General features: G+C 40.8%; 1 protein-coding gene across 1 annotated transcript in view; it reads left to right on the top strand.

Moving 5' to 3' along the window:
- Positions 1 to 14,367, top strand: part of LOC139565436 (eyes absent homolog 2-like) — a 61,506-nt gene that overhangs the window by 27,426 nt on the left and 19,713 nt on the right. The window contains exons 2-5 of the mRNA XM_071385783.1: positions 6,410 to 6,478; positions 10,463 to 10,503; positions 11,720 to 11,844; positions 12,149 to 12,262. Coding sequence (XP_071241884.1) covers positions 11,742 to 11,844; positions 12,149 to 12,262 — 217 coding nt within the window. The 5' untranslated portion in view covers positions 6,410 to 6,478; positions 10,463 to 10,503; positions 11,720 to 11,741. The remainder of the gene's footprint in view (positions 1 to 6,409; positions 6,479 to 10,462; positions 10,504 to 11,719; positions 11,845 to 12,148; positions 12,263 to 14,367) is intronic.

Raw genomic sequence — 14,367 nt, 5'->3', positions numbered from 1 at the left:
ATTATGATTGCATGTATACTTATATTAACTATATAATTATTAATATACGCCTACTGTATAATAGCTAGCAAATTAATTAGCTAACTAATGTTAGCCTGCCTAGCTGGAACTTGTTTAATTTTTTTTAATTCATACAATTTCCAAAAGATAACCAATCAAAAACATATTTACTGTTTACGAGACGTGTTTGTGCCGTCATGTGCATTAGTAGCACAATTTCTAACTTATTTGCATTCGTTTTTTTCTTACACAGGTATGTTGACTTCTTCATTGATGTTGTTTTTAAGTTTTGGCGGACTTTTCTTAGCGGGAATACAATCGTCGCGAATTGAATTATGGGTCGTTTCAGGCCACGGATTGAACATAATTGTACACTCGCAAACTCGACTAAAAGCGGGGGCTGAGGGGCTTACGTTTTAAACTTCCCATGCTTGGCTATTCATTTGGACGGCCCTTCAAGATGGTGACGGGGATTCCCCCAAGGTCATAAGGCGAGGGTAAGTGAACCGCAGTCTCTATTTCTTTCAGACAGTAATTACATGAATCCAAACCCTTCCTCACTATGTTTTTTTATTTATTTTTTCTTACCAAGGAAACCTGAACACACGTTTTGATTGAAAACAGTGCTTATAAACACATAGGGTTCGATTCAGACTTTTTTAATCGTTTTGATTTAAGCGCTTGTAGGGTTACACATTTTAGGGAATATTCAGAGGTGGAAACTTTCTGTGGGAATTAACGGGAATATATGGGAATTAATGGGAATATATGGGAATTAACGGAAATATATGCATATTAATATTAATACGATTTAAATGTAGATGTTTTTTGCATTGGATATATTTACCATATCATATGGTAAACCTTTTACCTTATCATAATTAGACATAATTGCAAATTATTAAATCCTTCCAATAGAAAAAAAGCAATAAACTATTTAGTTACGAATTTAACTTTAAATAAATGAGTTGACTCTTCACATGGGATAATTTCACTGAACAACAAAATAAATGGAATATTGAATGATCCCCAATGATCCAGTGCATCGCCAAAAAATGTTTTCAGAATACATCTGTAAAATGATAGTCTAGAAACTAAAGCTTTGGTTGTCATCCTCTCAGGCTTCCATGTCTTATCCCTGGACCTCCTCAATGTCCACCTCTTGAACATCAGACTCTGAGGCCTCATCTTCACTGTCACTTTCCAACCATGTTGAGGATGGCTCGTTGTCAGGCTCAAAAAGCCTCAAATTTGCCAAACAAGGACCAGTTGCACTCTGAGGCGGCTGATGTTGGTGGGATTTGGAGGATGACGGAGGCAACCGGGGAAAGAGCCTCAGATCCACAAAGTCCCTTCCACCAGGTGGCTGATGAGATATGTTGCCACGACTGCCATATAGCCTCTCCATTCCAAAGCCCTTGCTTAGAAGTGTACTTCGCCAGACTGCCAAGAACCTTGCCCTCATCCAGGCCAAGGTGGCGAGACACGGTAGTGATGACACCATAGGCCTTGTTGATCTCTGCACCAGACAGGATGCTCTTGACAGCATACTTGGGGTCCAACATGTACGCTGCGGCTTTTTGATCTATTTCAGAACTGCAGTTTCCTCTGCTTGGAGCAACAGTGAAGTAGGCAGGGCAGTACGGATTTCTTCTCTACCATCTGTAAGCCGAGTCCGAACATCAGACAGGATGGCATTGTCTCCCTCAATCCGTGCAATGGCTACTGCTATAGATTTCAGGAGTTTCAGGATGCTTACCACTCTCTCCCAACATACATCATCCAGGAGGATTCTCTTGATGGGGCTTTCCATATCGGCAGACTGTGATATGGCCATTTCTTGGAGAGACTCCTTCCCCTAAAGGAGACTGTCAAACATGATGACAACACCACCCCAACGGGTGTTGCTGGGAAGCTTCAATTCTTCTCACTTTGCTTGGTGAGGTCGATTGCTGCTATAAATTTCCTTGGCTCTCTTGTAGAGTGTATCCATTGTTTTCAGTGCCATGATGTCCTTGAGGAGCAGATTCAACGCATGAGCAGCACAGCCAATGGGTGTGATGTGAGGGTAGGACTCCTCCACTTTAGACCAAGCAGCCTTCATGTTCGCAGCATTGTCTGTCACCAGTGCAAATACCTTCTGTGGTCCAAGATCATTGATGACTGCCTTCAGCTCATCTGCAATGTAGAGACCGGTGTGTCTGTTGTCCCTCGTGTCTGTGCTCTTGTAGAATACTGGTTGAGGGGTAGAGATTATGTAGTTAATTATTCCTTGCCCACGAACATTCGACCACCCATCAGAGATGATTGCAATAGAGTCTGCTTTCTCTATGATTTGCTTGACCTTCACTTGAACTCTGTTGAACTCTGCATCCAGCAAATGAGTAGATAAAGCATGTCTGGTTAGAGGGGTGTTTGCTGGGCAAAGAACATTCAGAAATCTCTTCCAATACATATTGCCTGTGAGCATCAGAGGTGAACCAGTTGCATACACAGCTTGAGCAAGACATTCATCAAAATTTCTCTGACTACGTTCCTCCATTGAGTCAAAAAAAACTTCTGATTCCAGGAGGACCATGAGCTGTTGCTATCAATAAGGTGTCTGATTCATAATTTTCACCTGGAATAGAAGTAGAGGGCCTTTTGTCAGATGTTGCTTGTTGTGAGCGTTGAGGGAACTTGATGCACTTGGCCAGATGATTCTGCATCTTTGTTGCATTCTTCACATGTGATTTGGCACAGTGTTTGCAAATGTACACAGCTTTTCCTTCTACATTAGCTACAGTGAAATGTCTCCACACATCAGATAGTGCCCGTGGCATTTTCCTGTAAAGATTAGAAAAAAATAAGTAAAAACAAAAATCAAATACAATTCCATGTACAGATAAATAGTTAAGCAGTTAGATAAACAACTCCTTTGTAAGATAAATGTTTTCAAATGAAACATGTATGGAAACAGGTGAATTAACACTCATCAGTTAGCAGGCTCAAACAAGCTAAAACCTACATGGTAGCAAAAACTAACTAGCAGAAATTAACAAGTTAGAAATGATTTAAACACACTTTGCTGTAGGCCACTATTTACTAGTTAACAAAAAATCATGTATGTCATAAAATATATTCACCCAACCCAATATTGTAATCAAAACTTGCCAGAAAGCATGTAGTCCTTGGCTCAGACAGTGTAGTAGTGTGGGCTCAATAGCGTCTCATTAGTATGCAAGATCTTGAGAATCAGCTGTACATGTGATGGAAGAATGCACTGTGCATGCAGAGGGTTGCAATTCCATTGAATTGGGAATAGTTTAACCAAAATATGCCACAACACCTAGAATTGCCTTATGTGTATCCCACAAAAAAAGTTACTTTTTTGATGAATTTAAGCAAAATTCCCCAAATTCCCTGGTTTAACTTCCCATGGAAGATATCCGAAAAATTCTGGAAATTTACCCAGAAAGTTGCCAACCCTTTGCAACCCTAAGCGCTTGTCAGTAGTTGGTATTCAGACTTACCTTAAGCAGGCCCGTGAAGTGCTCTGCATGTATGGTTCCCTTGCGCACACTGAATACATTTAATTCAACCGTTCAAACCCTCCCAGTTGCTGGCCGTCAGATTTCCCCGTGGAATTTCATTTGTTAGTGTTTTCAGTAAATGTTTCTAAAGCCATCCCTTCAAATACGGTATACCTTTAATACTGTATATAGTATCAAAAGAATGGGTTGAGAATATTAGGGCTCAATGAAAGAAATCCATATATGCATATTCGTCTCCGTTTCAGCAGCAATTGGTAGACTTCAAAATACTCTGATCTTGGAGATTTAGATTTCGAAAATATTTATGAATAAAAAAAAAAAACAGGTTTGGAGAATCTTTATGCACAAAATATATTGATGAAACAAAAATACAGTGGTTTGATTCATGCTGAATGTTACCATATTCAAATTGTTCAATCCATGAAATATTGGAACGTGAGAAAAGTGTACCAGAGGGGATGAACAATAGTCCTATAAATCTACCCTAATAATCCTCACTAATCATGGAACTATAATGACAACGGTCCAGTCGTCTTGAACCCATGCGCTAGGCTCCAGGTTTAAACGGCTAAGTGTGATCTGCATTCCATAATGATTCAAAGAGGCTACATACATGTACTGTATATCTCAAAATATTGATAGAGGAAAGAAAGGTAAACGGAATCGAATGTTGCAAAATGTACAGGCTAGAAATGGAAGAAAATGAACACTAAAATGACAGTTATGAGTGTATGTGAGTATTACTGACGGTGGCTACCAATAATGGATCATATTTAACATGATACAAATTGTAATAAAAAAAAAGAAATACGAAAAAGTACAGCACAGCTATTTATAGCCTACTGGAAAAAGGGCCAAAATACATGTTGATATGATTTTCAGTTTGCTTCCATATGACTGGTTTCACATTTGTATCCAGCGATCATAAGGAAAAATCATCTACAACTATTTTTTGTAGATTTGATTGTATTTACAATCTGCTTCTCCAAACGGATTACTCATTTGCCTAGCTCTTATTAGTTTTTAAATTACAGTACATGGAGAATGGTGTTATTTCTATCAGAATTTTTGGTTGTTGTGTTTTTCCACTTGGAACCGACAGGTGCTCGACCTTATTCATGGTTTGCTCGCGTGTAAAGGTTGTGGAATTATGAGGGAATTAAGTCAAGGTCAGAATTTGTGTATCTGAAGACACACCTCTGTCACACCTCCATTTATGTGATCTCCACCCCAAATGTATAGCTGACTGGTCCATGCTTAAGTTCAAGGTCAGAATACCCGTAGAGAGAAAAGTGCATAAAAAGGGAATTAAGTTCTATTTACATGCACGTAACTCTGGTCTGAATTCGCCCATCGAGCACATAGTCAGCGCATAGTTTGGAGAAGTTTATGTCCCCGTTAGGGCTTTGCAAGAGAGAGAGAGAGACAGAAGGACAGAGAAAGAGGGGGTAGGGAGGTAACAGTAGGGACAGGACGACTCCAGGAATAGCTTGTTGGCTTTAACTCCGTCCCTCCCTCCCTCACTCTCACACACTCTCCCATCCTTATCTATTGTAGTCCATTTTAATGCTTGTTTATTGTTATTTGTTTATTAAATATATTAGGATAGCTACATATTAAGGTGAAGGTGTCATTATGCTAAACTGAATTGGGATACATTACCAGGCAAAAGTTTGGGCACATCTACTCATTCCAGGGTTTTTCTTTATTTCCTACATTGTAGAATAATAGTGAAGACATCAAAACTGTGGAATAACACATATGAAATCATGCAGTAACCAAAAAAAGCGTTAAACAAATCTAAATATAGGTTACATTTTAGATTCTTCAAAGTAGCCACCCTTTACCCCGATGACAGCTTTGCACATTCTAGGCATTCTCGGAACCAGCTTCATGATGTAGTCTCCTGGGATACATTTCAAATAACAGGTGTGCCTTGTTAAAAGTTAATTTGTGGAATTTCTTTCCTTCTTAATGCGTTGAGCCACTTAGTTATGTTGTGACAAGGTAGGGGGGTATAGAGAAGTTCGGCCTATTTGGTAAAATACCAAGTCCATATTATGGCAAGAACACCTCAAATAAGCAAAGAGAAAGACATGAAGGTCAGTTAATCCAGAAAAGTTCAAGAACTTTGAAAGTTTCTTCAAGTGCAGTTGCAAAAACCATCAAGCGCTATGATGAAACTGGGTCTCATGAGGACCGCCACAGGAAAGTAACTTTTGACTGTTACTGTATATTGGTACTTTGTGTATATTGGCATTTCACACTTCTGTACAACATAAATGTTACAGTGTGCCTGAGTTTACGTGTGCTTCCAGGTCATTCTAAGTAAGTGCTTTACATACAACTCTGTTCTGTCCGATTATGCAGTTAACTTGACCTAGTTTACCTCCGCAGTCATTGTGATGTGACACCTCTGTACAGGTGCCAAGGTGTTGAGACAGAGAGAAGCAAAGAAGTCGGGAATTCTTCTGTGCTTTCCCAGGAAACTATGTCATCCGTCAAGCTCTTACTAACAAACAGCCATTTTGATTGACGAGGAAGAAAAAACGGGTGTAATTTGACTGTTGTCTGTCAGTGGCATCCCTTATGGTGCATTCTTACACTGTATCAACCTCGTCAGCTCTCTCCGACTTGTAGCATGCCTGCCTGTCTGCCTGTCTGTCCGGCTGTCAGTCTCTTTTTCTCTGTCAAAAACTCCATTCTTTCCTAAACCTAAATCACTCTGTGAACTTTCCAAGTACGATAATTATCCCCCTGCTCTTTTGGCCCAAATTTGAGTTCTGTTCCAACTTTTAAGTAAGTCAGTGCCCGAGGCATGTTGCTTTGTCCGGCACCCGCATACTTCCAATGCTTATTCACTGTTGTTTCCACAGGAAAGCTGACGGCGAGGACCTTGAGTGACACCCTTGCCAGGGAAGAAAACCCTCTCTTTACAGAGTCAAGTAAGTAGTGCAGACATTTGCAAAATATACAGTGCCTTCAGAAAGTATTCACACCCGTTGACTTATTCCACATGCCAGAATTCAACATGGATCAAATAAAAAAATCTCACCCATCTACACACTATACCCCATAATGACATGTTTAAAAAAATAAAAAGCACATTTATTGAAAATGAAATACAGAAATATCTCAAAATCACAATCAACTTGACAGAGTTTTAGGAATTTTTTAAAGAATAATGTGCAAATATTGTACAATCCAGGTGGCAAAGTAGAGGTCGACCGATTATGATTTTTCAACGCCATACCAATACCGATTATTGGAGGACCAAAAAAAGCCGATGCCGATTAATCTGCCAATTTTTTACATTTATTTGTAATAATGACAATTACAACAATACTGAATGAACACTTATTTTAACTTAATATAATACATAAATAAAATCAATTTAGCCTTAAATAACTAATGAAACATGTTCAATTTGGTTTAAATAATGCAAAAACAAAGTGTTGGAGAAGAAAGTAAAAGTGCAATATGTGCCATGTAAAAAAGCTAACGTTTAAGTTCCTTGCTCAGAACATGAGAACAAATGAAAGCTGGTGGTTCCTTTTAACATGAGTCTTCAATATTCCCAGGTAAGAAGTTTTAGGTTGTAGTTATTATAGGAATTATAGGACTATTTCTCTCTATACGATTTGTATTTCATATACCTTTGACTATTGGATGTTCTTATAGGCACTTTAGTATTGCCAGTGTAACAGTATAGCTTCCGTCTCTCTCCTCGCTCCTACCTGGGCTCGAACCAGGAACACATCGACAACAGCCACCCTCGAAGCAGCGTTACCCATGCAGAGCAAGGGGAACAACTACTCCAAGTCTCAGAGCGAGTGACGTTTGAAACGCTATTAGTGCGCACCCCGCTAACTAGCTAGCCATTTCACATTGGTTACACCAGCATAATCTCGGGAGTTGATAGGCTTGAAGTCATAAACAGCGCAATAGCTGCTGGCAAACGCACGAAAGTGCTGTTTGAATGAATGCTTACGAGCCTGCTGCTGCCTACCATCGCTCAGTCAGACTGCTCTATCAAATCATAGACTTAATTATAACATAATAACACACAGAAATACGAGCCTTTGGTCATTAAAATGGTCAAATCCGGAAACTATCATTTCGAAAACAAAACGTTTATTCTTTCAGTGAAATACGGAACCGTTCCATATTTTATCTAACGGATGGCATCCCTAAGTCGAAATATTGCTGTTACATTGTGCAACCTTCAATGTTATGTCACAACTATGTACAATTCTGGCAAATTAATTACGGCCTTTGTTAGGAATAAATGGACTTCACACAGTTCGCAGGCGGCCCAAACTACTGCATATACCCTGACTGCTTGCACGGAACGCAAGAGAAGTGACACAATTGACCTAATTATAAGAAATTCATGTTAGCAGGCAATATTAACTAAATATGCAGGTTTAAAAATATATACTTGTGTATTGATTTTAAAGAAAGGCATTGATGTTTATGGTTCGGTACATTGATGCAACGACAGTGCTTTTTTCGCAAATGCGCTTGTTAAATCATCACCGTTTGTCGAAGTAGGCGCATCGATTATATGCAACGCAGGACACGCTAGATAAACTAGTAATATCATCAACCATGTGTAGTTAACTAGTGATTATGTTAAGATTGATTGTTTTTTTATAAGATAAGTTTAATGCTAGCTAGCAACTTACCTTGGCTTCTTGCTGCCCTCGCGTAACAGGTAGTCCGCCTGCCACGCAGGCTCATCGTGGTTATAAGGCTATATAAGGCAGGTGGTTAGAGTGTTGGACTAGTAACCGGAAGATTGCAAAAACGAATCCCCGAGCTGACAAGGTAAAAATCTGTCGTTCTGCCCCTGAACAAGGCAGTTAACCCACCATTCCTAGGCCGTCATTGAAAATAAGAATGTGTTCTTAACTGACTTGCCTAGTTAAATTAAGGTGTAAAAAAAACATTTTAAAAATAAATAAATACAATTCGGCAAATAGGTATCCAAAAATACCGATTACCGATTGTTATGAAAACTTGAAATCGGCCCTAATTAATCGGCCATTCCGATTAATCGGTCGACCTCTAGTGCAAAGCTCTTAAAGATTTACCTAGAAAGACTCAAAGCAGTAACTGCTGGCAAAGGTGATTCTGTTCACTCAGGGGTGTGACTTGTTAAGCACTATTTAATTTACTCTTGAACTTATTTAGGCTTGTCATAGCAAAGGGGTTGAATACTTATTGACTCAAGACATTTCAACTTTTAATTTTTTATTAATTAGTAAAAAATTCTAAAAACATAATTCCATGTTGACATTATGGGGTATTGTGTGTAGGCCAGTGACACAAAACCTGAATGTAATATTTTTTTTTATTAAGGCTGTAACACACTGTATTTTCCATTAAAGAAATAGCAGGTATTTAACGTAACTTAAACAGAGGAATCAAATCAAATTGTATTTGTCACATGCGTCAAATACAACAGGTGTAGGTAGACCTTAGTGAAATGCTTACTTACATGCCCTTATCCAACAATGCTTATCCAACAATACGTTTTTCCTGTAGTCCACAATCATCTCCTTTGTCTTGATCACGTTGTTGTCCTTGCACCACACTGTCAGGTATCTGACCTCCCTATAGGCTGTCTCATCGTTGTTGGTGATCAGGCCTACCACTGTTCTGTCATCAGCAAACTTAATGATGGTGTTGGAGTCGTGCAGTCATGAGTGAACAGGGAGTACAGGACGGGACTGAGCACGCACCGCTGAGGGGCCCCCGTGTTGAGGATAAGCGTGGTGGATGTGTTGTTACCTACCCTTACCACCTGGGGCGGCCCGTCAGGAAGTCCAGGATCCAGTTGCAGAGGGAGGTGTTAGCTTATTAATGAGCTTTGAGGGCACTATGGTGTTGAATGCTGAGCCTTAGTCAATGAATAGCATTCTCACATAGGTGTTCCCTTTGTCCAGGTGGGAAAGGGCAGTGTGGAGTGCAATAGAGATTGCATCATCTGTGGATCTGTTGGGGCGGTATGCAAATTGTAGTAGGTCTATGGTTTCTGGGATAATGGTGTTGTGAACTATGACCAGCCTTTCAAAGCACTTCATGGCTACAGACGTGACTACTACGGGTCGGTAGTCATTTAGGCAGGTTAGCTTAGTGTTTTTGGGCACAGGGACTATGGTGGTCTGCTTGAAACATGTTGGTATTACAGACTCAGTCAGGGAGAGGTTGAACATGTCAGTGAAGACACTTGCCAGTTGGTCAGTGCATGCTCGGAGTACACATATTGGTAATCCGTCTGGCCCTGCGGCCTTGTGAATGTTGACCTGTTTAAAGGTCTTACTCACATCGACTGCGGAGAGTGTGATCACAAAGTCATCCGGAACAGCTGATCCTCTCATGCATGTTTCAATGTTACTTGCCTCGAAGCGAGCATAGAAGTTATTTCGCTCGTCTGGTAGGCTCGTGGCACTGGGAAGCTCTCGGCTGTGCTTCCCTTTGAAGTCTGTAATAGTTGTCATGCCCTGCTACAACCGACGAGCGTCGGAGCCGGTGTTTTACGATTCGATCTTAGTCCTGTATTGACCCTTTGCCTGTTTGATCATTCATCGGAGGGCATAGCGGGATTTCTTACAAGCTTCTGGGTTGAGTCCCACTCCTTGAAAGCGGCAGCTCTACCCTTTAGCTCAGTGCGAATGTTGCCTGTAATCCATGGCTTCTGGTTGGGGTATGCATGTACAGTCACTGTGGGATCAGACAGGTTTTATTAAATGTCATACTATGGCATTATGGTTAAGTGTTGAAATTGGAATCGTATAAAGCCTTTTATCACTGTGAAACCATATCTCAAGTTATTTATTGCCCTTTTCATTTCTCAGTGAATATGATTTTTTATTGGTATTTATACATGTTTCTCTGTTTCTTTTATTTGTTTTCTCATCTAGGGACACTAAGACTCCATATCAGACTCTTCCTTCATCTGCAAGTGAGTGTTGTTGAGGTTTTAGTCATCATTTTCTTACGTTAGATAGCACGTTGATTTCGCCTGCACTGATCTGTCTTGTATCTTGCAACGGGTAATAGGATAGCTCAAAAGTAGTTATGCTACAATGTGCTGTCTACCATTTGAAAATATTACCAAGGTGACATCTGCTGAACCCCATTTCTGCATCAAAACTGTCTGAAATAATATAAGCGAAAACAATTAATATGCCAATAATGTTGATGCTTTTGTGGTGAGGAAGTCTTAGTCGCTCCATTTTACATATAGCTAAGAACTATAGTGCTTCAATGAGCAGTATTTCTGAAGTTTGACTATGGCACAAAAGCTAGCATAATATGTCCAACATTAACGTTAGCTTGCTAACTTTAGCTGAGCCAGTCACTGAAATCATCTTTGACTGCAACGATGCTGCTAACCAACCAGCTACCTACTGCACACACAATGTTGAATCTTCCAACAAAAGCTAGTTAGCAAGCTACAGTAGCTAGTAGTGCTAATGCTTACAATATTATGAGTTTTCATGAAGCAGCTGTTCTTCTGCCATGAGTCATTGCAGTAGCCTCCGGAGTCAGCTGCTGACTGTGCTCAGCTGACCTAACGATACGATCGCGGAGAAACATGCTGATCTACGGGCTGATTTCTGATAACAGTCAGTCCCTCTTAATTGTGGGGCTACATGTCTACAACTTCAGGGTAATTTAAACAGGCTAAGCAAGCTTTTTATGTAAGTGAAGGAAGAGCTAGCTAGCTAACTGTGTCAGTAAAGTAGCTAACTACAACAGTTAGCTACACAGCTGATCAAGTCACTGCACTGGTGACCAGAATTTGTGCCGCAGATCGCCACCTGCTTTTTTTATATTCATATGCAAACTATTAAATCACTGCCACAGCGTTTGTAATAATTTAGCTTGCTAGTTATTTTGTCTATTTCATGGAGAGTCATACGAGAGTGCAGTGATATTATGAAATTTGGAACTATGTTTTACTTTTTTGAATTGTCAATATTCAGAGTTCCAGGTCCTACAAGACAGATTGGTTGAGGGACGAGCGTCCTGGAGGAGTGACGCCATCTGATGTGTGACAATTCTTAGTCATAGCTTAGCATAGCATAGGCTAAGCAGCCAACATGGCAATTTGGACAATACATATAGTCCCCATGTTGCTTAGGAACTTACCAGTCTTTAATTCCTCCTTCTAGATCAGCTGACCTAAGAGCTGTCATGGCGGCGTACGGACAGACCCAGTACAGCCCTGCCCTCCAGCCTGCGGGACCCTACACACCGTATACATACCACACCCAGGGCTACAGCATGCCCTCATACAGTAAGTACCGTCATATCATTCAATACGGGGGTGAAGAGGTGGGGATATGGCTGTTTAAAAGTTGTCTTGAAAGTATGGCATCTAAGGCACCGTGAATAGGAACCACAACTCCACATCCATTTACACCAGGGTCTCAAACTACAGGCCCACAGGCCAAATGTGGCTCGCAAACTGATTTAATGCTGCCCGCATTTTACAACACACCCAGTTTTACACCATGTCCCTCTGTAAAATACAGTGTAACCAGTTTCAGTAACTGAATCCAGTGTAGATCATTTATCTCCTTATGTCCTTTCCTCTGCAGACATTAAGACAGAAGATGGCCTCAGCCACTCTCCAGGACAGAACAGTCTGCTGAGCTACTCCAACTTCAGCAGCACTCCCCCCAGCCAGGGCCTCTACAGCTACTCCACACACGGTCAGTCACACACACACACACACACTAGGGTTTAATATCGGTAACCGGATTACCAAGTTTTACTGGGATATCCTGCCCAAACCCATTCTCGTTTCCCGAGATAAATCATGTTGAGAAACTAGTAAATTATAATACATTATTTCTATGAACAGCCTGGGAAATGGAACTGTTAAATTATATGCAATGTCTAAATCTGACTTCTCTGCTTCGCTATCTGCATAATTAACGCTCAGTGTGAGTGTGTGTGCTGTTGTAGCCTACCGTTTTTACTTGCACAAGGTCGCTGCGTCCTACAGGTTCTCCTACCATGCCATTGCAAACAGATGTAGGCCTACAGGAAACATCAGATCAGAGCTAAAAAAAAAAAAAGGATGGCCATAGCCTACCCTCCCCAAGAATCCCTTGAACATATCACAACCGGTGAGAGGACAGAGCCTGGGCGCGAACCCAGAGACTCTGGTGGCGCAGCTAGCGCTGCGATGCAGTGCCCTAGACCACTGCGCCACCCGGGAGGCCCCATAGTATAGTGTTTTTGCGGACTTTACTGTAGTATTCACTGTAGTGTTTTTGCAGACTTTACTGTAGTATTTACTATAGTGTTTTTGTTTTATTATATTTCACATCGAAGTGGAGGCTTTCTCCTTCAGGAGACCTACTGGAGAAATACTGAAAGAGCAAATTTTCCGTAACCTTTAGGTAGGTAGGACTGAGGTTGAATTGCGATATAGGGAGGGGAATGAGCAGTGTACGCTGCATTCAGAAAGTATTCAGACCCCTTGACTTTTTCCACATTTTGTTACATTACAGCCTTATTCTAAAATGTATTAAATTGTGGTTTTTCCCTCATCAATCTACACACAATACCCCATAATGACAAAGCAAAAACAGGTTTTTAGAAGTTTTAAAATTAATTTAAATAACACAAAACTGAAGTATCACATTTCCATAAGTATTCAGACCCTTTACTCAGTACTTTTTTGAAGCAGCGATTACAGCCTTGAGTATTCTTGGGAATGACGCTACAAGCTTGGCACACCTGTATTTGGGGAGTTTCTCCCATTCTTCTCTGCAGATCCTCTCAAGCTCTGCCAGGTTGTATGGGAAGCATTGCTGCACAGCTATTATCAGGTCTCTCCAGACACTGAGTGTATAAAACATTAGGAGCACCTGCTCTTTCCATAACATAGACTGACCAGGTGAAAGCTACAGTATGATCCCTTATTGATGTCACATGTTACTGTAAATCCACTTCAATCAGTGGAGATGAAGGGGAGGAGACAGGTTAAAGAAGGATTTTTAAGCCTTGAGACAATTGAGACATGGATTGTGTATGTGTGCCATTCAGAGGGTGAATGGGCAAGACAAAAGACTTCAGTACCTTTGATCGAGGTTTGTAGTAGGTGCCAGGCGCCCCGGTTTGAGTGTGTCAAGATCTGCCACGCTGCTGGGTTTTTCACAGGTTCCCATGTGTATCAAGAATGGTTCACCGCCAAAAGGACACCCAGCCAACATGACACAACTATGGGAAGTGTTGGAGTCAACATGGGTCAGCATCCCTGTGGAATGCTTTTAACACATTGTAGAGTCCACGCCCCAATGAATTTAAACTGTTCCGAGGGCAACTCAATATGAGGAAGATGTTTTGTACAGTCAGTGAATGCTTTCAAATAGCACTGTTGGTTTTCACGGTAATACCAGGATGTCTGGTAATTTCTCAATTTTCTCGGGGGAAAGAATGTGTTGATTATCTGGAAAATATTAAACCCTAACACACACACACACACACACACACACACACACACTTGCCCAGCACTGGGTGGGAACTGGTGATGCTTGGAGCCAAAGTGCGCTGCTCAGACCACTGCGCTACGGCAGTTCAGAATACTCTAGCAAGCCGTGAGAATACTTGATGATACTTGATGGTATGAGGTCGGTAGTTTTGCAGATCCTTCCCCAAACCATAGCCCTTGCCTTAACCACTCTGAAATAATGCCTAAACTGTTAACCTTTGAATTGTTTCTGTTTTAACCCTCTAACCAAGCAGCATGAATGGGTAAAAAATAGACGTGCATACTTCGAGTTTCAAATGGAAACAATGAGATCTT

Source organism: Salvelinus alpinus, chromosome 2, assembly GCF_045679555.1.
Source record: "Salvelinus alpinus chromosome 2, SLU_Salpinus.1, whole genome shotgun sequence".
Taxonomy (NCBI): Eukaryota; Metazoa; Chordata; class Actinopteri; order Salmoniformes; family Salmonidae; genus Salvelinus; species Salvelinus alpinus.
The sequence above is the reverse complement of the archived record's forward strand: the minus strand, read 5'-3'. Positions and strand labels throughout refer to the sequence as shown.